Source organism: Chiloscyllium plagiosum, unplaced genomic scaffold (genome assembly GCF_037043375.1).
Source record: "Chiloscyllium plagiosum isolate Xiang-an unplaced genomic scaffold, Cpla_swu_hap1 HiC_scaffold_9, whole genome shotgun sequence".
In the NCBI taxonomy this organism is placed as follows: domain Eukaryota; kingdom Metazoa; phylum Chordata; class Chondrichthyes; order Orectolobiformes; family Hemiscylliidae; genus Chiloscyllium; species Chiloscyllium plagiosum.
The window spans coordinates 1,675,542-1,696,989 of record NW_028270147.1 but is presented as its reverse complement, the minus strand read 5'-3'; the positions used below and the strand labels follow the sequence as shown (position 1 = coordinate 1,696,989).

The 21,448-nt window shown below is 60.0% G+C and overlaps 1 protein-coding gene across 3 annotated transcripts in view; it reads left to right on the top strand.

The window, feature by feature from the left end:
- LOC122548752 (netrin-G1-like) overlaps positions 1-15,336 on the top strand; it is a 140,188-nt gene extending 124,852 nt beyond the window's left edge. For all 3 annotated transcript variants that reach the window (XM_087990246.1, XM_087990247.1, XM_087990248.1), the window contains exons 4-5: positions 11,822-12,465; positions 15,156-15,336. In XM_087990246.1, coding sequence (XP_087846372.1) covers positions 11,822-12,465; positions 15,156-15,336 — 825 coding nt within the window. The remainder of the gene's footprint in view (positions 1-11,821; positions 12,466-15,155) is intronic.
- Positions 15,337-21,448: the final 6,112 nt, after the last annotated feature.

Below are 21,448 nucleotides of genomic sequence, written 5' to 3'. Positions count from 1 at the left end.
ATTCCCTCAGCACTGACCCTCTGACAGTGCAGCACTCCCTCAGTGCTGACACTCTGACAGTGCGGCACTCCCTCAGTACTGGCAGTGAAGGCAGTGCAATGTTCCTCTTGCAACATGTTTGAGGTGAGGGATGCCATGGTCATCCCTGCTGATTACACTTGCAGGAAGTGCACCCATCTCCAGCTCCTCCAAGACCGTGTTAGGGAACTGGAGCTGGAGTTGGATGAACTTAGGATCATTCGGGAGGCAGAGGGGTCATAGATAGGAGCTTTAGGGAAGTAGTAACTCCAAAGATGGCAGACAGATGGGTGACAGTGAGGGGGACTGGGAGGAAGCAGCCAGTGCAGGGACCCCCAGCGGCCATTTCCCTCAAGAACAAGTATACCGTTTTGGATACTTTTGGGAGGGGGGGACTTACCAGGGGTAAGTAACGGGGCTCAGGCCTCTGGCACGGAGCCTGTCCCCGTTGCTCAGAAGGGAAGGGTGGAGAAGAGCAGAGCAATAGTAATTGGGGACTCGATAGTTCGGGGCACAGATAGGCGGTTTTGTGGGAACGAGAGAGACTCACGTTTGGTATGTTGCCTCCCAGGTGCAAGGGTACGTGACGTCTCTGATCGTGTTTTCCGGGTCCTTAAGGGGGAGGGGGAGCAGCCCAAAGTCGTGGTCCACATTGGCACCAATGACATAGGTAGGAGGAGTGCCGAGGATGTTAGGCAGGCTTTCAGGGAGCTAGGTTGGAAGCTCAGAGTTAGAACAAACAGAGTTGTTGTCTCTGGTTTGTTACCCGTGCCACGTGATAAAGAGTCGAGGAATAGGGAGAGAGAACAGTTAAATGCGTGGCTACAGGGACGGTGCAGGAGGGAGGGATTCCGGTATTTGGATAACTGGGGTTCTTTCTGGGGAAGGTGGGACCTCTATAAACAGGATGATCTACACCTGAACCTGAGGGGCACCAGTATCCTTGGGGGGAGGTTTGCTAGTGCTCTTGGGGGGGGTTTAAACTAACTCTGCAGGGGCATGGGAACCTAGACTGTAGCTTTAGGGTGCAGGACCTGGAGTGTAGGGAGGTTAGGAACATGGCATCAATCTCAAAGGAGGGTGCCTGTAAACAGGAAAGTGGCTTGAAGTGTGTATACTTCAATGCAAGAAGTATACGAAATAAGGTAGGTGAACTTGCAGCGTTGGTTGGTACCTGGGACTTCGATGTTGTGGCTATTACGGAGACATGGCTAGAACAGGGACAGGATTGGCTGTTGCAGGTTCCAGGATTTAAATGTTTTAGTAGGGTCAGAGGTGGGGGTAAAAGAGGGGGAGGTGTGGCATTGCTTGTCAAAGATCGTATTACAGCGGTGGAAAGGACGATGGATGAAGACTCGCCATCTGAGGTAGTTTGGGTTGAGGTTAGGAATAGGAAAGGTGAGCTCACCTTGTTAGGAGTTTTTTACAGGCCTCCTAATAGTCCTAGAAATGTAGAAGAAAGGATTGCGAGGATGATTCAGGAGAAGAGTGAAAGTAATAGGGTGATTGTTATGGGGGACTTTAACTTTCCTGATATTGATTGGGAAAGCTATAGCTCGAGTTCATTAGATGGGTCGGTGTTTGTCCAATGTGTGCAGGAGGGTTTCCTGACACAATATGTAGATAGGCCAATGAGAGGTGAGGCCATACTGGATTTGGTTCTGGGTAACGAACCAGGCCAGGTGTTCGAATTAGAGGTAGGTGAGCACTTTGGGGACAGTGACCACAATTCGGTGACTTTTACTCTAGTGATGGAGAGGGATAAGTGTGCACTACAGGGCAAGAGTTATAGCTGGGGGCAGGGAAATTATGATGCGGTGAGGCATGACTTAGGATGCGTGGCTTGGAAAAGTAGGCTTCAAGGCACGGGCGTAATTGATATGTGGAGCTTGTTCAAGGAGAAACTATTGAGTGTCCTTGATAAGTATGTACCTGTCAGGCAGGGAGGAAAGGGTCGTGTGAGGGAGCCGTGGTTTAATAAGGAATTGGAATCCCTTGTTAAATGGAAGAGGGCGGCCTATGTAAAGATGAGGCGTGAAGGTTCAATTGGGGCGATTGAGAGTTATAAGGTAGCCTGGAAGGACCTGAAGAGAGAGCTAAGAGCAGCAAGGAGGGGACATGAAAAGTCCTTAGTTGGTAGGATTAGGGAAAACCCTAAGGCTTTCTATAGGTATGTCAGGAATAAAAGAATGACTAGGGTAGGAATAGGTCCAGTCAAGGATAGTAGTGGGAAGTTGCGTGTGGAGGCTGAAGAGATTGGGGAGACACTGAATGAATACTTTTTGTCAGTATTCACTCAGGAACAGGACATTGTTGTCGATGTGAATACTGAGTCACAATCAATTAGAATGAATGGCTTTGAGGTATGTAGAGAAGAGGTGTTGGAAATTCTGGAAAGGGTGAAAATAGATAAGTCCCCTGGGCCTGATGGCATTTATCCTAGGATTCTCTGGGAAGCAAGGGAGGAGATTGCAGAGCCATTGGCCTTGATTTTTATGTCCTCGTTGTCTACAGGAGTAGTGCCAGAAGATTGGAGGCTAGCAAATGTGGTTCCCTTGTTCAAGAAGGGGAGTAGGGATAACCCTAGTAACTATAAGCCGGTGAGTCTCACTTCTGTTGTGGGCAAAGTCTTAGAGAGAATTGTAAGGAATAGGATTTATGAACATCTGGATAGGAATAATGTGATCAAGGATAGTCAGCATGGTTTTGTGAAGAGCAGGTCGTGCCTCACAAACCTTATTGAATTCTTTGAGAAGGTGACTAAGGAGGTGGACGAGGGGAAAGCGTTAGATGTGGTGTATATGGATTTTAGTAAGGCGTTTGATAAGGTTCCCCATGGTAGGCTACTGCAAAAAATACGGAGGTATGGCATTGAGGGTGAGTTGGAGGTTTGGATTAGGAATTGGCTGGCTGGAAGAGGACAGAGGGTAGTAGTTGATGGTAAAGGTTCATCTTGGAGTGCCGTCACTAGCGGTGTTCCGCAAGGATCTGTTTTGGGACCATTGCTGTTTGTCATTTTTATAAATGACCTGGAAGAGGGGTTAGAAGGTTGGGTGAGCAAGTTTGCGGATGATACGAAAGTCGGAGGAGTTGTAGACAGTGAGGAAGGATGTGGCAGGTTACAGCGGGATATAGATAAGCTGCAGAGCTGGGCAGAAAAGTGGCAAATGGAGTTCAATTAGGTAAGTGTGAGGTGATTCACTTTGGTAAGAGTAACAAAAAGATGGGGTACTGGGCTAATGGTCAGATACTTGGTGGTGTGGATGAGCAGAGGGATCTTGGTGTCCATGTACACAAATCTTTGAAAGTTGCCACCCAGGTAAATAGTGCGGTGAGGAAGGCATATGGCGTACTGGCTTTTATTGGTAGAGGAATTGAGTTCCGGAGTACTGAGGTCATGTTGCAGTTGTATAAGACTCTGGTGCGGCCACATCTGGAGTATTGTGTGCAGTTTTAGTTGCCATACTATAGGAAGGATGTGGAGGCACTGGAACGGGTGCAGAGGAGGTTTACCAGGATGTTGCCTGGTATGGTAGAAAGATCGTATGAGGAAAGGCTGAGGCACTTGGGGCTGTTTTCATTGGAGAAAAGAAGGTTTAGGGGTGACTTGATAGAGGTGTACAAGATGATTAGGGGTTTAGATAGGGTTGACCATGAGAACCTTTTTCCACGTATGGAGTCAGCTATTACAAGGGGGCATAGCTTTAAATTAAGGGGGGGTAGGTATAGGACAGATGTTAGGGGTAGGTTCTTTACTCAGCGAGTCATGAGTTCATGGAATGCCCTGCCAGTAGCAGTGGTGGACTCTCCCTCTTTATGGGCATTTAAGCGGGCATTGGATATGGAGGATAGTGGGCTAGTGTAGGTTAGGTGGGCTTGGATCGGCGCAACATCGAGGGCCGAAGGGCCTGTACTGCGCTGTATTCTTCTATGTTCTATGACCGTCTGACAGTGCGGCACTCCCTCAGCACTGACCCTCTGACAGTGCGGCACTCCCACAGTAATGACCCCCTGACAGTGCGGCACTCCCTCAGTACTGACCCTCTGACAGTGCGGCACTCCCTCAGCACTGACCCTCTGACAGTGTGGCACTCCCTCAGCACTGACCCTCTGACAGTGCGGCACTCCCTCAGTACTGACCCTCTGACAGTGCAGCACTCCCTCAGCACTGACCCTCTGACAGTGTGGCACTCCCCCAGCACTTACCCTCTGACAGTGCGGCACTCCCTCAGCACTGACCCTCTGACAGTGCGGCACTCCCTCAGCACTGACCCTCTGACAGTGTGGCACTCCCTCAGCACTGATCCTCTGACAGTGCGGCACTCTAACTCCCTCTCAGGAAGTGTCTGGTTTTTGCTGATGGGAAGTGGCAGGAATTTGCAGGATGGTTTTTTTTTGAACATTTACCTTCATTACTGAATGCTGCAGCAATTAGCTTCATTAAGCAGGGCAGCTCGCCAGTGTCACCGTTCCTGAGAATCACAGGCCCTTCATCACTACATACCTTGTCAATTTCAGGTGGTAACAATTCACTTCCGGAAATTAACGTAAAGTTGGGAATGGGCTGATTCCTGAGATGCTGCACTCATTGTGCACACTGACACTGACTGGGCCTGGAATATATGACCATTCGAATGAAATATTCCCCTTTCCTGCCCGGGATGTAGCCACAGACAGCACTAACCTCTGCCGGGGATGGATGTTACTTCCTTCACATCAATAAAGACCTACATTTCGATAATACTGAGACAGTGTGAGAAACTCATACAGTGATTCAAAGAACAGCAAATACCGAGTGAATTCTAATGTTCCGGACAGGGTTCTGAATGCATGGGAGGTAGGGAGGGAGGGGGTGTAGGGGCTGGAGTGGGTGATAGTGATAGGGAGGGGGTGTAGGTGGTTACAGAGATAGGGAGGGGGTGTAGGGGCTGGAGGGGGTTACAGAGATAGGGAGGGGTGTAGGGGCTGGAGGGGGTTACAGAGATACGGAGGGGGTGTAGGGGCTGGAGGGGGTTACAGAGATACGGAGGGGGTGTAGGGGCTGGAGGAGGTTACAGAGATAGGGAGGGGGTGTAGGGGCTGGAGGGGGTTACAGAGATAGGGAGGGGGTGTAGGGGCTGGAGGGGGTTACAGAGATAGGGAGGGGGTGTAGGGGCTGGAGGGGGTGACAGAGATAGGGAGGGGGTGTAGGGGCTGGAGGGGGTGACAGAGATAGGGAGGGGTGTAGGTGCTGGAGGAGGTGACAGTGATAGGGAGGGGGTATAGGATATGGAGGGGGTTACAGAGATAGGGAGGGGGTGTAGGGGCTGGAGGGGGTGACAGAGATAGGGAGGGGGTGTAGGGGGTTACAGAGATAGGGAGGGGGTGTAGGGGGTTACTGAGATAGGGAGGGGGTATAGGGGCGGGAGGGGGTGTAGGGGGTTTCAGAGATAGGGAGGAGGTGTAGGGGCTGGAGGGGGTTACAGAGATGGGGAGGGATGTAGAGGCTGGAGGGGGTTACAGAGATAGGGAGGCGGTGTAGGGGCTGGAGGGGGTTACAGAGATAGGGAGGGGGTGCAGAGGCTGGAGTATGTTACAGAGATAGGGAGGGGGTGTAGGGGCTGGAGGGGTTTACAGAGATAGGGAGGGGGTGTAGGGGCTGGAGGGGGTTACAGAGATAGGGAGGGGGTGTAGGGGCTGGAGTGGGTTACATAGATAGTGAGGGGGTGTAGGGGCGGTAGGGGGTTAAAGAGATAGGGTGTGGGTGTAGGAGCTGTCGGGGGTTTCAGAGATAGGGTGGGGGTGTAGAGGCTGGAGGGGGTTACAGAGATGGGGAGGGATGTAGAGGCTGGAGGGGGTTACAGAGATAGGGAGGCGGTGTAGGGGCTGGAGGGGGTTACAGAGATAGGGAGGGGGTGCAGAGGCTGGAGTATGTTACAGAGATAGGGAGGGGGTGTAGGGGCTGGAGGGGTTTACAGAGATAGGGAGGGGGTGTAGGGGCTGGAGGGGGTTACAGAGATAGGGAGGGGGTGTAGGGGCTGGAGTGGGTTACATAGATAGTGAGGGGGTGTAGGGGCGGTAGGGGGTTAAAGAGATAGGGTGGGGGTGTAGAGGCTGGAGAGGGATGCAGAGATAGGGAGGGGGTATTCGGGCTGGAGAGGGTTACAGAGGTAGGGAGGGTGTGTTGGGGCTGTAGGGGGTTACAGAGGAGGGTGGGGGTGTAAGGGATGGAGGAGGTTACAGAGATAGGGAGGGGGTGTAGGGGCTGGAGGGGGTTACAGAGATAGGGTGGGGGTGTAGGGGCTGTAGGGGTTTACAGAGATAGGGAGGGGGTGTAGGGGCTGGAAGGGCTTACAGAGATAGGGAGGGGGTGTAGGGGCTGTAGGAGGTTACAGGGATAGGGAGGGGGTGTAGAGGTTGGAGAAGGTTACAGCGATATGGAGGGTGTGTCGGGAGTTACAGAGATAGGGAGGGGGTCTAGGGGCTGGAGGGGGTTATAGAGATAGGGAGGGGGGTGTAGTGGCTGGAGGAGGTGACAGTGATAGGGAGGGGGGGTAGGGGCTTTAGGGGGTTACAGAGATAGGGAGGGGGTGTAGGTGCTGGAGGTGTTTACAGGGATAGGGAGGGGGTGTAGGGGCTGGTGGAGGTTACAGAGATAGGGAGGGGGTGTAGAGGCTGCAGTGTGTCTTGCTCGGAGAGCAGAGTGGGTGAGGGGTGAGTGGGACTTGCTGAGGGTCTGTACAAAGAGCAGAGTTTTGGAGGAGCTGACGTTTGTGGAGGGTTGTTCTGAGAGACTGAGCTGGAGAATATTGGAATGTGGAGGTGACCCAGACACAGATTGTTCCGAGGGGAATAATTCAGCAGAAATCGGGGGGAGAAATGTGTGAGAGTTCAGGATTGAGACTCAGAAACAGCTGGAGGGTTTGGTGAAGTGAGACAGTGAGAGAGTCTCTGGGTCTGCCCCCACTCTCCCAATGTGGGATCACATCCCATTCCCCAGAATAATTCCCTTTGAGATCCCTGACTGTTTAAACAACAACATTTTATTGAGCTGTCGGCTGTATCTCTGGGACACGGGACTGATCGTTCTATCCAGGGGCAGAGTGATTGAGGGGCTCTTCAGATCTGGAGTGTTGGAGAATTCATTCAGAATTTACACAGCCTCATGATGCTGTCAGGAATGTTCACTTGATTCAATTTACACAGGCACTTCAGAATAATCTGTTCCAATGTGCAGCTTTACCTAATGCCTCCAGTCGATGCTGGGACAATTGTCGATTCATTCATCTCTATTATCTCTGTTTATTGCCGCCCTCTCCACCTTTATCACTGACATTGGTTTAATTGATTACTGCAACAGCCTTTAGACAGAGTCAGCTTGAACAGGGGAGCTCGGATCACCTCCAAAAGGAGTCTGGCTGATTCCCTGTTGCTGATGTTGGGGACAGCAGTGTATTATATCCTCAGGATGTCTCGGTCTGTGCCTGAACAGCTCTGAATCCATCGTGTTGTGGTTCTCTTCGCTGAGCTGGAAGTTTTGTTGCGAACGTTTCGTCCCCTGGCTAGGCGACATCATCAGTGCTTGGGAGCCTCCTGCGAAGCGCTTCTTTGATGTTTCCTCCGGTGTTTATAGTGGTCTGTCCCTGCCGCTTCCGGTTGTCAGTTTCAGCTGTCCGCTGTAGTGGTTGGTATATTGGGTCCAGGTCGACCTGGACTCAATATACCACAATCAAGTATTTTTGAAAGGATGAAACCTGTAAAAGTTAATGTTCAGAGAAGTATGGGTGGGTTCATGAAGCGAATCAAAAAGCTGGATCCATTCTTGGGATCAGGGTCCAGCCATCCAGAGTGAGATAAGGAACAACTCCTTCCCTCAGAGTGTTGTTAATGAGTGGAAAGCCCTCACAGAGGGTTGAGCAAGTTCCATCGTTACATCGATGTCAGTCTGGGATGTCATGGATCCAGTTTTTTGATACGCTCCCATTGGACACAGTCTCTTCGTACCGAACCAATCAACTGCTGCAGAATCTTGTACCTTTCAATGAGATCCCCTCTCGGTCTGGGATACAGCCTCTCAAGTCTGATACAGCAGATTTGAGAGGCTGACCCTAGAACTCTTTGGGAAACCAGAGAAGTGATTGCTGGGCCCCTTACTGAGATATTTGTGTCATCGATAGTCCCACAGGTGAGGTGCTGGAAGACTGAAGGTTGGCAAATGTGGTGCAACTGTTGAAGAAGGGTGATAAGGACAAGCCAGGGAACTATAGACCGGTGAGCCTGACGTTGGTGGTGGGCAAGTTGTTGGAGGGAATCCTGAGGGACAGGATGTACATGTATTTGGAAAGACAAGGACTGATTAGGGATAGTTAACATGGCTTTGTGCGTGGGAAATCATGCCTCACAAACTTGATTGAGTTTTTTGAAGAATTAACAAAGAGGATTGATGAGGGCAGAGCAGTAGATGTGATCTATATGGACTTCAGTAAGGCATTCGACAAGGTTCCCCATGGGAGACTGATTAGCAAGGTTAGATCTCACGGAATACAGGGAGAACTAGCCATTTGGATACAGAACTGGCTCAAAGGTAGAAGACAGAGGGTGGTGGTGGAGGGTTGTTTTTCAGACTGGAGGCCTGTGACCAGTGGAGTGCCACAAGGATCGGTGCTGGGTCCTCTACGTTTTGTCATTTATATAAATGATTTGGATGCGATTATAAGAGGTACAGTTAGTAAGTTTGCAGATGACATCAAAATTGGAGGTGTAGTGGACAGCGAAGAGGGTTCCCTCAGATTACAACAGGATCTGGACCAGATGGGCCAATGGGCTGAGAGGTGGCAGATGGAGTTTAATTCAGATAAATGAGAGGTGCTGCATTTTGGGAAAGCAAATCTTAGCAGGATTTATACACTTAATGGTAAGGTCCTAGGGAATGTTACTGAACAAAGAGACCTTGGAGTGCAGGTTCAAAATTCCTTGAAAGTGGAGTTGCAGGTAGATAGGATAGTGAAGAAGGCGTTTGGTATGCTTTCCTTTATTGGTCATAGTATTGAGTACAGGAGTTGGGAGGTCATGTTGCAGCTGTACAGGACATTGGTTAGCCCACTGTTGGAATATTGCGTGCAATTCTGGTCTCCCTCCTATTGGAAAGATGTTGTGATAATTGAAAGGGTTCAGAAAAGATTTACAAGGATGTTGCCAGGGTTGGAGGATCTGAGCTACAGGGAGAGGCTGAACAGGCTGGGGCTGTTTTCTCTGGAGCGTCAGAGGCTGAGGGGTGACATTATAGAGGTTTACAAAATTATGAGGGGCATGGATAGGATAAATAGACAAAGTCTTTTCCCTGGGGTCGGGGAGCCAAGGACTAGAGGGCATAGGTTTAGGGCGAGAGGGGAAAGATATAAAAGAGACCTAAGGGGCAACTTTTTCAGACAGAGGGTGGTACGTGTATGGAATGAGCTGCCAGAGGATGTGGTGGAGGGTGGTACAATTGCAACATTTAAAAGGCATTTGGATGGGTATATGAATAGGAAGGGTTTGGAGGGATATGGGCCGGGTGCTGGCAGGTGGGACTAGATTGGGTTGGGATATCTGGTCGGCATGGACGGGTTGGACCGAAGGGTCTGTTTCCATGCTGTACATCTCTATGACTCAATGAATGGTCTCCTTATGTTCCTGTTTCTGATGTTTTTGTTGTGATGGGGAATCACTCAGAGACAGGGACACAGTTCCAGTGAGGACAAAATGAGATCGTACATCTCCTTTCCCAATCCTGTGCTGTTTTATAATTCCTGTGTGTAAATATTTTATGGTGTGAGGCTATGTTTAGTCAGAGAGCTGCCATCAATCATTAGCACCAGCAGCAAAGTCATTCTGCAGCTGTCTAACTGTCCACTCCACGCTGCAACCTGATTAAACACACACACACATTCATTTCGCTTTTAACCAGAGAGCATTACAGGGAATGAATATTCCTGTAATCAAAAAGTTTGGAGAGGGAGCTTTCCTCAGAGTCAGACCCCATGCTGTCCCAGTCCCTGGGAGTGTTTGATGGGGGTGTACAGTGTAGAGGAAGCTTTCCTCAGAGTCAGACCTCGTGCTGTCCCAGTCCCTGGGAGTGTTTGATGGGGGTGTACAATGTAGAGGGAGCTTCCCCCAGTGTCAGACCCCGTGCTGTCCCAGTCCCTGGGAGTGTTTGATGGGGGTGTACAATGTAGAGGGAGCTTCCCCCAGTGTCTGACCCCGTGCTGTCGCAGTCCCTGGGAGTGTTTGATGGGGGTGTACAATGTAGAGGGAGCTTTACCCAGTGTCAGACCCCGTGCTGTCCCAGTCCCTGGGAGTGTTTGATGGGGGGTGTACAATGTAGAGGGAGCTTTCCTCAGTGTCAGACCCTGCGCTGTCGCAGTCCCTGGGAGTGTTTGATGGGGGGTGTACAATGTAGAGGGAGCTTTCCTCAGTGTGGGACCCCATGCTGACCCAGTCCCTGGGAGTGTTTGATGGGGGTGTACAATGTAGAGGGAGCTTTCCTCAGTGTCAGACCCTGCGCTGTCGCAGTCCCTGGGAGTGTTTGATGGGGGGTGTACAATGTAGAGGGAGCTTTCCTCAGTGTGGGACCCTGTGCTGTCCCAGTCCCTGGGAGTGTTTGATGGGGGTGTACAATGTAGAGGGAGCTTTCCCCAGTGTCAGACCCTGTGCTGTCCCAGTCCCTGGGAGTGTTTGATGGGGGTGTACAGTGCAGAGGGAGCTTTCCCCAGTGTCAGACCCCGTGCTATCCCAGTCCCTGGGAGTGTTTGATGGGGGTGTACAATGTAGAGAGAGCTTTCCCCAGTGTTAGACCCCATGCTATCCTAGTCCCTGGGAGTGTTTGATGGGGGTGTACAGTGTAGAGGAAGCTTTCCCCAGTGTCAGACCCCGTGCTGTCCCAGTCCCTGGGAGTGTTTGATGTGGGTGTACAGTGTAGAGGGAGCTTTCCCCAGTGTCAGACCCCGTGCTGTCCCAGTCCCTGGGAGTGTTTGATGGAGGTGTACAGTGTAGAGAGAGCTTTCCCCAGTGTGGGATCCTGTGCTGTCCCAGTCCCTGGGAGTGTTTGATGGGGGTGTACAATGTAGAGGGAGCTTTCCTCAGTGTGGGACCCCTTGCTGTCCCAGTCCCTGGGAGTGTTTGATGGGGGTGTACAGTGTAGAGGGAGCTTTCCCCAGTGTGGGACCCTGTGCTGTCCCAGTCCCTGGGAGTGTTTGATGGGGGTGTACAGTGTAGAGGGAGCTTTCCCCAGTGTGGGACCCTGTGCTGTCCCAGTCCCTGGGAGTGTTTGATGGGGGGTGTACAATGTAGAGAGAGCTTTCCCCAGTGTGGGACCCTGTGCTGTCCCAGTCCCTGGGAGTGTTTGATGGGGGTGTACAGTGTAGAGGGAGCTTTCCTCAGTGTGGGACCCTGTGCTGTCCCAGTCCCTGGGAGTGTTTGATGGGGGTGTACAGTGTAGAGGGAGCTTTCCCCAGTGTCAGACCCCGTGCTGTCCCAGTCCCTGGGAGTGTTTGATGGGGGTGTACAGTGTAGAGGGAGCTTTCCCCAGTGTCTGACCCCGTGCTGTCCCAGTCCCTGGGAGTGTTTGATGTGGGTGTACAGTGTAGAGGGAGCTTTCCCCAGTGTCAGACCCCGTGCTGTCCCAGTCCCTGGGAGTGTTTGATGGGGGTGTACAATGTAGAGGGAGCTTTCCTCAGTGTCCGACCCCGTGCTGTCCCAGTCCCTGGGAGTGTTTGATGGGGGTGTACAATGTAGAGGGAGCTTTCCTCAGTGTCCGACCCTTCTCCTGCTCTGTTTCTGTTTCTAGGAGAACCCGTACATGTGCAATAATGAGTGTGATGCCCGTACGCCTGAGCTTGCCCACCCGCCCGAGCTGATGGTGGACGATGAGGGCCGGGTGCCCAACACCTTTTGGCAAAGTGTCTCGTGGAGGCAGTTCCCGGAGCCTCTGGTGGTCAATCTCACCCTGTCCTGGGGTAAGAGCATCGAGCTGACCGAGGACATTGTCATCACCTTTGAATCGGGCCGGCCAGAGCAGATGGTGCTGGAGAAATCTCTCGATCACGGCCACACGTGGCAGCCCTATCAGTTCTACGCTGTCGACTGCCTCAACTCCTTTGGCATGGAGTCACGGAGAGCCCAGGATCTCACCGCTGCCTCCGTCCTGGACATTATCTGCACCGAGGAGTATTCCAGGGGCTACGTGTGGAAGCTGGAGAAGACGGTGCGTTTCGAGATCCAAGTGCGGTTCGCCCTGTTCGGGGGACCCCGGCTCAGTGATATGGCCTCCTTGTACAGCCGCCTGGACACTACCAAGGAGCTGAGGGACTTCTTCACCGTGACTGACCTGAGGCTGCGCCTCCTCCGGCCTGCCACTGGCCCCACCAGCGTCGACCCCCTGAACCTCTCCAAATACTTCTATGCCATCTCCAACCTGGACATCCGGGGCAGGTGAGAGCTTTCCAACTCCCCACCGTGGGGTTCCTGAGGCTAGGGCCCAGCCCCAGGGGGCACTGCGTCAGGGCTGGGGGCAGCCCCTGGGGGTGGGGGCAATCCCTGGGGGTGGGGGCAATCCCTGGGGGGGGGGGGGGGAAACACCTGGGGGTGGGGGCAATCCCTGGGGGGGGGGGGGGAAACACCTGGGGGTGGGAGGGGCGGCCCCTGGGGGGGAACACCTGGGGGGGAAACACCTGGGGGTGGGGGTGGGGGTGTGATCCCTGGGGGGGAACACCTGGTGGGGGAACACCTAGGGGGGGCGACCCCTGGGGGGGGAACACCTGGGGGTGGGGGGGGCGGCCCCTGGGGGGGAACACCTGGGGGGGAAACACCTGGGGGTGGGGAGGGTGACCCCTGGGAGAGGGGAACACCTGGGGGGGGGAACACCTGGGGGGGAAACACCTGGGGGGAAACACCTGGGGGTGGGGGGGGGGTGACCCCTGGGGGGGAACACCTGTGGGTGGGGGGGTGCGGCCCCTGGGGGGGAACACCTGGGGGTAGGGGGGCGGCCCCTGGGAGGGAACACCTGTGGGTGGGGGGGGGCGGCCCCTGGGGGGGAACACCTGGGGGTGGGGGAGCGGCCCCTGGGGGCCATTGGGATCATGATCATGTGGACATTGGGGTCACCATCTGGGGGACACTCCGGATTAACACTGTCCCACATTAACATGTGGAGGCTGTTTGACCCTGGAACATGTGGACCCCGCTCTCTGGGAATAAACCACAGGGTAACCTTCTGCTGGGTAACATCTGGAAGGAATCCTATAGGTTAACTTTGGGCACATGACATTATCAAAACCCAACACACTCAGTCACTCTGGGAAACCTGGTGGGAATTGTCCGGGGTAACATCCTCGGGAATAATCTCCCAGGGGCAACATCTGGAGGGTGCTGGGTGATTGGACATCGGGAATCCTGCTCTCAGGGTTCACATCTGGTTTAACAGGGATGGATTGTGATGCCTCCCGCAGTCGGTCAGCACTGCCCTGTGTCCCTGTGCTAACTTCCCTGAAGGAGTATGCCCACAGCCTTGGCACTGGGGCACATTCCCCTGGGCCTGCTCTGAGGCTCCTGCTGACTGGCTCAGTCCAACCAATCAGGCAGCAGAATCTGATCCTGTGCTCACCTCACAGCCAATCCCCTGCCTCGCCAGAGATTCGAGCAGCACAGGCAAAGGCCAGTCAGCCCCTCAGTCTGTACTAGCTCAGTGAAAGCTTTGTTCAGTTGATCCCACTCCCTGCTCATTCCCCATCGCCCCGTTCTCCCCTTTTCAATCGGATTCTGGCTGGTCCCTGATCCTGGAAACAGTTTGTTCCTGTTTAATCTGGGAAAGCTGTTGCTGATGTCGTGAACTATTCTGACAGTGTGTTGAATATTCAGAACAGTGAGTCCCTTATCCCACCATCCCACAGTCTCCAGGGCCTTTAACCATTAACTCATTATTCCAGAGTCAGCTTCTGGGAGACTCACTCCAAGTTTTCGTGCTGGAGAATCTTCAAACACTAATTAGAGAACAGCAGCAGTAAAATGTTGATGCTGCCCTTCCCCTGTCTCCAAGGAGCTGTCTGCGTTTTGCTTAGTTTAGTAAAATATCCCCAGAAATGCCAATTTGCAAAATGTACAAGGGACAATCTGCAGATTTGGAAGCTTTGTGCTGAGTTACAGGCCGACTGGATGTTATCAGCACAGATTCACTGAGGAAACTGTTCACACACTGAAACACTTGGGGCCTCACACAATCACATCAATTAAACAATCCCAATTTGCATTTCCATAGCACCTTCCACACAGTGAAATGTCTCAGGGTGTTACACAGGAGAGGAACTCAAACACAGTAGGAGACATTGGGAAGGAGGGGAATGTTCAGTCACGGGGGGGGGCAGGGGGGCGTGTGGGGATGGATGGGACTTCACTGCTCACTGGGAGGTTGGTCTGGATCAGACTCTCTGAATCTCCCAAAGGTCATTGAGAGTGAAGTTCTCTCTCAGTATTGGCTGTCCTGCCTTCAGCTGCCTGAACCCTGAGCTCTCCAACTCCCCCACTACCCCTCCCTGTCTCGCCATCTCGCTCCCCCAACATTGACACCCTCCATAAACCACTCTCTTTGGCCTGGGGTCCAGTCCCTCCCTCAATATCTCCCCACCCCCGTCGAGGCTCAGTGTCAAATTCAGTTTCATAATCACTTCCGGGAATCACCGCGGGATTGTTTCCTCTGTTAATGGTGCTACGTAAATGTACAAGCTTCCTTTCAGAGCAGCAAGAAACTACAACAACAACAACAACAACTGGTATTTCCATGGCCTCCTGAGGACTTCAGTGTGTTTGAACAAAATTGCAAAGTGACAGGACAACTGGAGATTGTGTCGGGTGCTATATAAATGCAGGGAGTTTCTCTGTGGAGCGAGGGGGCAGTTGAGCTGATGATGATGCTCACCCCTGCCCCACAGTTGTTGTTGTTGTTGAGGTTCTGATGATGAATGAGTAGACGGACAATGAGCAACAGGCCTGTCTGTTGCTGTGAATGTGAGTGAGTGAGGAGCCCGGTGTTGTTGTTGGCAGAGACACAGACAGCCTCTACACAGAGTGTTTTCCTGAACGGAGTGAGTGACCGTGTTCCGAAGCAGCTTGTCCTTGTCTGTCCCCAGGTGTAGGTGCCATCTTCACGCCAACAACTGTATCCTGGAGAATGGGAGGCTGAGCTGTCAGTGTGAGCACAACACCACGGGCCAGGACTGTGGCAGCTGCAACGACGGTTTCCATGGGCGGCCTTGGACTGCAGGCTCCTACCTCCCAATCCCCAAAGGCACGGCCAATGTCTGTGAGTAACAGCCACTTCGGGCGGTCACACCCGCTCCCTCCGAGCTCCCTCCGCACTCCCTCCGCACTCCGTCCGCGCTCCCTCCGCGCTCCCTCCGCGCTCCCTCCGCGCTCCCTCCGCACTCCCTCCGTCCTCCCTCCGCACTCCCTCCGCCCTCCCTCCGCGCTCCCTCCGCGCTCCCTCCGCGCTCCCTCCGCGCTCCCTCCGCGCTCCCTCCGCACTCCCTCCGCCCTCCCTCCGCACTCCCTCCGCCCTCCCTCCGCCCTCCCTCCGCACTCCCTCCGCGCTCCCTCCGCGCTCCCTCCGCGCTCCCTCCGCGCTCCCTCCGCACTCCCTCCGCCCTCCCTCCGCACTCCCTCCGCCCTCCCTCCGCACTCCCTCCGCCCTCCCTCCGCGCTCCCTCCGCCCTCCCTCCGCCCTCCCTCCGCACTCCCTCCGCGCTCCCTCCGCGCTCCCTCCGCGCTCCCTCCGCGCTCCCTCCGCACTCCCTCCGCACTCCCTCCGCCCTCCCTCCGCACTCCCTCCGCCCTCCCTCCGCACTCCCTCCGCACTCCCTCCGCACTCCCCCGCTCCCTCCGCACTCCCCCGCTCCCTCCGCACTCCCTCCGCACTCCCTCCGCACTCCCTCCGCCCTCCCTCCGCACTCCCTCCGCACTCCCTCCGCACTCCCTCCGCACTCCCTCCGCCCTCCCTCCACACTCCCTCCGCCCTCCCTCCGCCCTCCCTCCGCGCTCCCTCCGCACTCCCTCCGCACTCCCTCCGCACTCCCTCCGCACTCCCTCCGCCCTCCCTCCGCGCTCCCTCCGCGCTCCCTCCGCGCTCCCTCCGCACACCCTCCGCACTCCCTCCGCACACCCTCCGCACTCCCTCCGCACACCCTCCGCACTCCCTCCGCACACCCTCCGCGCTCCCTCCGCGCTCCCTCCGCGCTCCCTCCGCACTCCCTCCGCACTCCCTCCGCACTCCCTCCGCACTCCCTCCGCCCTCCCTCCGCGCTCCCTCCGCGCTCCCTCGGCGCTCCCTCGGCGCTCCCTCCGCCCTCCCTCCGCACTCCCTCCGCACTCCCTCCGCGCTCCCTCCGCACTCCCTCCGCACTCCCTCCGCACTCCCTCCGCACTCCCTCCGCCCTCCCTCCGCGCTCCCTCCGCGCTCCCTCCGCACTCCCTCCGCACTCCCTCCGCACTCCCTCCGCCCTCCCTCCGCCCTCCCTCCGCGCTCCCTCCGCGCTCCCTCCGCACTCCCTCCGCACTCCCTCCGCCCTCCCTCCGCACTCCCTCCGCACTCCCTCCGCACTCCCTCCGCACTCCCTCCGCGCTCCCTCCGCGCTCCCTCCGCGCTCCCTCCGCACTCCCCTGCTCCCTCCGCACTCCCTCCGCGCTCCCTCCGCGCTCCCTCCGCACTCCCTCCGCGCTCCCTCCGCACTCCCTCCGCGCTCCCTCCGCGCTCCCTCCGCGCTCCCCGGCTCCCTCCGCACTCCCTCCGCGCTCCCTCCGCCCTCCCTCCGCACTCCCTCCGCGCTCCCTCCGCGCTCCCTCCGCGCTCCCTCCGCGCTCCCTCCGCACTCCCTCCGCACTCCCTCCGCCCTCCCTCCGCACTCCCCTGCTCCCTCCGCACTCCCTCCGCGCTCCCTCCGCGCTCCCTCCGCACTCCCTCCGCACTCCCTCCGCGCTCCCTCCGCGCTCCCTCCGCGCTCCCCGGCTCCCTCCGCGCTCCCTCCGCCCTCCCTCCGCACTCCCTCCGCCCTCCCTCCGCGCTCCCTCCGCGCTCCCTCCGCACTCCCTCCGCGCTCCCTCCGCGCTCCCTCCGCACTCCCTCCGCACTCCCTCCGCGCTCCCTCCGCACTCCCTCCGCACTCCCTCCGCCCTCCCTCCGCGCTCCCTCCGCACTCCCTCCGCACTCCCTCCGCACTCCCTCCGCGCTCCCTCCGCACTCCCCTGCTCCCTCCGCCCTCCCTCCGCGCTCCCTCCGCACTCCCTCCGCACTCCCTCCGCACTCCCTCCGCGCTCCCTCCGCACTCCCCTGCTCCCTCCGCCCTCCCTCCGCGCTCCCTCCGCACTCCCCTGCTCCCTCCGCACTCCCTCCGCGCTCCCTCCGCACTCCCTCCGCACTCCCTCCGCGCTCCCTCCGCGCTCCCTCCGCGCTCCCTCCGCGCTCCCTCAGCCCTCCCTCCGCGCTCCCTCCGCGCTCCCTACGAGCTCCCTCCGAGCTCCCTCCGCGCTCCCTCCGCGCTCCCTCCGCCCTCCCTCCGCGCTCCCTCAGCCCTCCCTCCGCCCTCCCTCAGCCCTCCCTCCGCCCTCCCTCAGCCCTCCCTCCGCGCTCCCTCCGCGCTCCCTCCGAGCTCCCTCCGCACTCGCTCCGCGCTCCCTCCGCGCTCCCTCCGCGCTCCCTCCGCCCTCCCTCCGCGCTCCCTCCGCCCTCCCTCCGCGCTCCCCCCTCCCTCCGTCCGCCCTCCCTCCGCGCTCCCTCCGCCCTCCCTCCGCGCTCCCCCCTCCCTCCGTCCGCCCTCCCTCCGCGCTCCCTCCGCCCTCCCTCCGCGCTCCCCCCTCCCTCCGTCCGCCCTCCCTCCGCGCTCCCTCCGCCCTCCCTCCGCGCTCCCTCCGCGCTCCCTCCGCCCTCCCACCGCGCTCCCTCCGCCCTCCCTCCACCCTCCCCCGCTCCCTCCGCCCTCCCTCCGTCCGCCCTCCCTCCGCGCTCCCCCCTCCCTCCCTCCGCACTCCCTCCGCGCTCCCTCCGCCATCCCACCGCGCTCCCTCCGCCCTCCCTCCACCCTCCCCCGCTCCCTCCGCACTCCCTCCGCCCTCCCTCCGTCCGCCCTCCCTCCGCGCTCCCCCCTCCCTCCCTCCGCACTCCCTCCGCGCTCCCTCCGCCATCCCACCGCGCTCCCTCCGCCCTCCCTCCACCCTCCCCCACTCCCTCCGCACTCCATCCGCCCTCCCTCCGCACTCCCTCCGCCCTCCCTCCGCGCTCCCTCCGCTCCCTCCGCGCTCCCTCCGCCCTCTCTCCGCTCCCTCATAGCTCTCTCCGCCCTCCCTCCGCCCTCCCTCCGCACTCCCTCCGCGCTCCCTCTGCTCCCTCTGCGCTCCCCCCGCTCCCTCCGCCCTCCCTCCGCCCTCCCTCCGCGCTCCCCCGCTCCCTCCGCACTCCCTCCGCACTCCCTCCGCGCTCCCCCGCTCCCTCCGCACTCCCTCCGCACTCCCTCCGCGCTCCCTCCGCGCTCCCTCCGCCCTCCCTCCGCCCTCCCTCCGCCCTCCCTCCGCCCTCACTGCGCTCCCTCCGCGCTCACTCCGCGCTCCCTCCGAGCTCCCTCCGCGCTCCTCCGCCCTCCCTCCGCCCTCCCTCCGCCCTCCCTGCGCTCCCTCCGCCCTCCCTCCGCCCTCCCTCCGCGCTCCCTCCGCGCTCCCTCCGCTCCCTCCGCCCTCCCTCCGCCCTCCCTCCGAGCTCCCTCCGCGCTCCCTCCGCTCCCTCCGCCCTCCCTCCGCCCTCCCTCCGAGCTCCCTCCGCGCTCCCTCCGCCCTCCCTGCGCTCCCTCCGCCCTCCCTCCGCGCTCCCTCCGCGCTCCCTCCGCGCTCCCTCCGCTCCCTCCGCACTCCCTCCGCGCTCCCTCCGCCCTCCCTCCGCCCTCCCTCCGAGCTCCTCCGCGCTCCCTCCGCTCCCTCCGCGCTCCCTCCGACGCTCCCTCCGCCCTCCCTCCGAGCTCCCTCCGCGCTCCCTCCGCTCCCTCCGCCCTCCCTCTGCCCTCCCTCCGCCCTCCCTCCGCCCTCCCTCCGAGCTCCCTCCGCGCTCCCTCCGCACTCCCTCCGCCCTCCCTGCGCTCCCTCCGCCCTCCCTCCACACTCCCTCCGCGCTCCATCCACCCTCCCTCCGCTCCCTCCGCGCTCCCTCCGCGCTCCCTCCGCCCTCCCTCCGAGCTCCCTCCGCGCTCCCTCCGCGCTCCCTCCGCCCTCCCTCCGAGCTCCCTCCGCCCTCCCTCCGCCCTCCCTCCGCCCTCCCTCCGCCCTCCCTCCGCGCTCCCTCCGCTCCCTCCGCGCTCCCCCGCTCCCTCCGCCCTTCCTCCGCGCTCCCTCCGCCCTCCCTCCGAGCTCCCTCCGCCCTCCCTCCGCACTCCCTCCGCCCTCCCTCCGCGCTCCCTCCGCTCCCTCCGCGCTCCCCCGCTCCCTCCGCCCTTCCTCCGCGCTCCCTCCGCCCTCCCTCCGCGCTCCCCCGCTCCCTCCGCACTCCCTCCGCACTCCCTCCGCGCTCCCTCCGCACTCTCTCCGCACTCCCTCCGCTCCCTCCGCGCTCACTCCGCGCTCCCTCCGCGCTCCCTCCGCCCTCCCTGCGCTCCCTCCGCCCTCCCTCCGCGCTCCCTCCGCCCTCCCTGCGCTCCCTCCGCGCTCCCTCCGCGCTCCCTCCGCTCCCTCCGCGCTCCCTCCGCGCTCCCTCCGCCCTCCCTCCGAGCTCCCTCCGCGCTCCCTCCGCCCTCCCTCCGCGCTCCCCTCCGAGCTCCCTCCGCCCTCCCTCCGAGCTCCCTCCGCGCTCCCTCCGCGCTCCCTCCGCCCTCCCTCCGAGCTCCCTCCGCGCTCCCTCCGCCCTCCCTCCGCCCTCCCTCCGAGCTCCCTCCGCGCTCCCTCCGCCCTCCCTCCGCGCTCCCTCCGCGCTCCCTCCGCCCTCCCTCCGCGCTCCCTCCGCCCTCCCTCCGCCCTCCCTGCGCTCCCTCCGCGCTCCCTCCGCGCTCCCTCCGCGCTCCCTCCGCTCCCTCCCCGCTCCCTCCCCGCTCCCTCCCCGCTCCCTCCCCGCTCCCTCCCCGCTCCCTCCCCCCTCCCTCCCCGCTCCCTCCCCGCTCCCTCCCCGCTCCCTCCCCGCTCCCTCCCCCCTCCCTCCCCCCTCCCCTCCCCTCTCCCTCCCCCTCCCTCCTCCCTCCCCCCTCCCTCCCCCTCCCTCCTCCCTCCCTCCTCCCTCCCTCCCCGCTCCCTCCTCGCTCCCTCCCCGCTCCCTCCTCGCTCCCTCCCTCCCCCCTCCCTCCCCCCTCCCTCCCCTCCCTCCTCCCTCCCTCCTCCCTCCCTCCCCGCTCCCTCCCCGCTCCCTCCCCCCTCCCTCCCCCCTCCCTCCCCGCTCCCTCCCCGCTCCCTCCTCGCTCCCTCCCTCCCCCTCCCTCCCCCCTCCCTCCCCCTCCCTCCTCCCTCCCTCCCCCTCCCTCCTCGCTCCCTCCCCACTCCCTCCCCCCTCCCTCCCCCCTCCCTCCTCGCTCCCTCCTCGCTCCCTCCCCGCTCCCTCCTCGCTCCCTCCCTCCTCCCTCCCTCCTCGCTCCCCTCCTCGCTCCCTCCCCGCTCCCTCCTCGCTCCCTCCCCGCTCCCTCCCCCCCTCCCTCCCCCCTCCCTCCCCCTCCCTCCTCCCTCCCTCCTCGCTCCCTCCTCCCTCCCTCCTCGCTCCCTCCTCGCTCCCTCCCCTCTCCCTCCCCGCTCCCTCCCCCCCTCCCCTCCCCCCTCCCTCCTCGCTCCCTCCTCGCTCCCTCCCCACTCCCTCCCCCCTCCCTCCCCCCTCCCTCCCCGCTCCCTCCCCGCTCCCCTCCCCCCTCCCTCCCCCCTCCCTCCTCGCTCCCTCCCCGCTCCCTCCCCCCTCCCTCCTCGCTCCCTCCCCCCCTCCCTCCTCGCTCCCTCCCCCCTCCCTCCTCGCTCCCTCCTCGCTCCCTCCCCCCTCCCTCCTCGCTCCCTCCCCGCTCCCTCCCCCCTCCCTCCCCCCTCCCTCCCCGCTCCCTCCCCCCTCCCTCCCCCCTCCCTCCCCGCTCCCTCCCCACTCCCTCCCCGCTCCCTCCCGCTCCCTCCTCGCTCCCTCCCCCTCCCTCCCCGCTCCCTCCCCGCTCCCTCCTCGCTCCCTCCCGCTCCCTCCCCCCTCCCTCCCCCTCCCTCCCCCCTCCCTCCCCGCTCCCTCCCCCCTCCCTCCCCGCTCCCTCCCCCCTCCCTCCCCCCTCCCTCCCCGCTCCCTCCCCGCTCCCTCCTCGCTCCCTCCTCGCTCCCTCCCCCCTCCTCCCCCCTCCCTCCCCGCTCCCTCCTCGCTCCCTCCCCCCTCCCTCCCCCCCTCCCTCCTCGCTCCCTCCCCCCTCCCTCCCCCCTCCCTCCTCGCTCCCTCCCCCCTCCCTCCCCC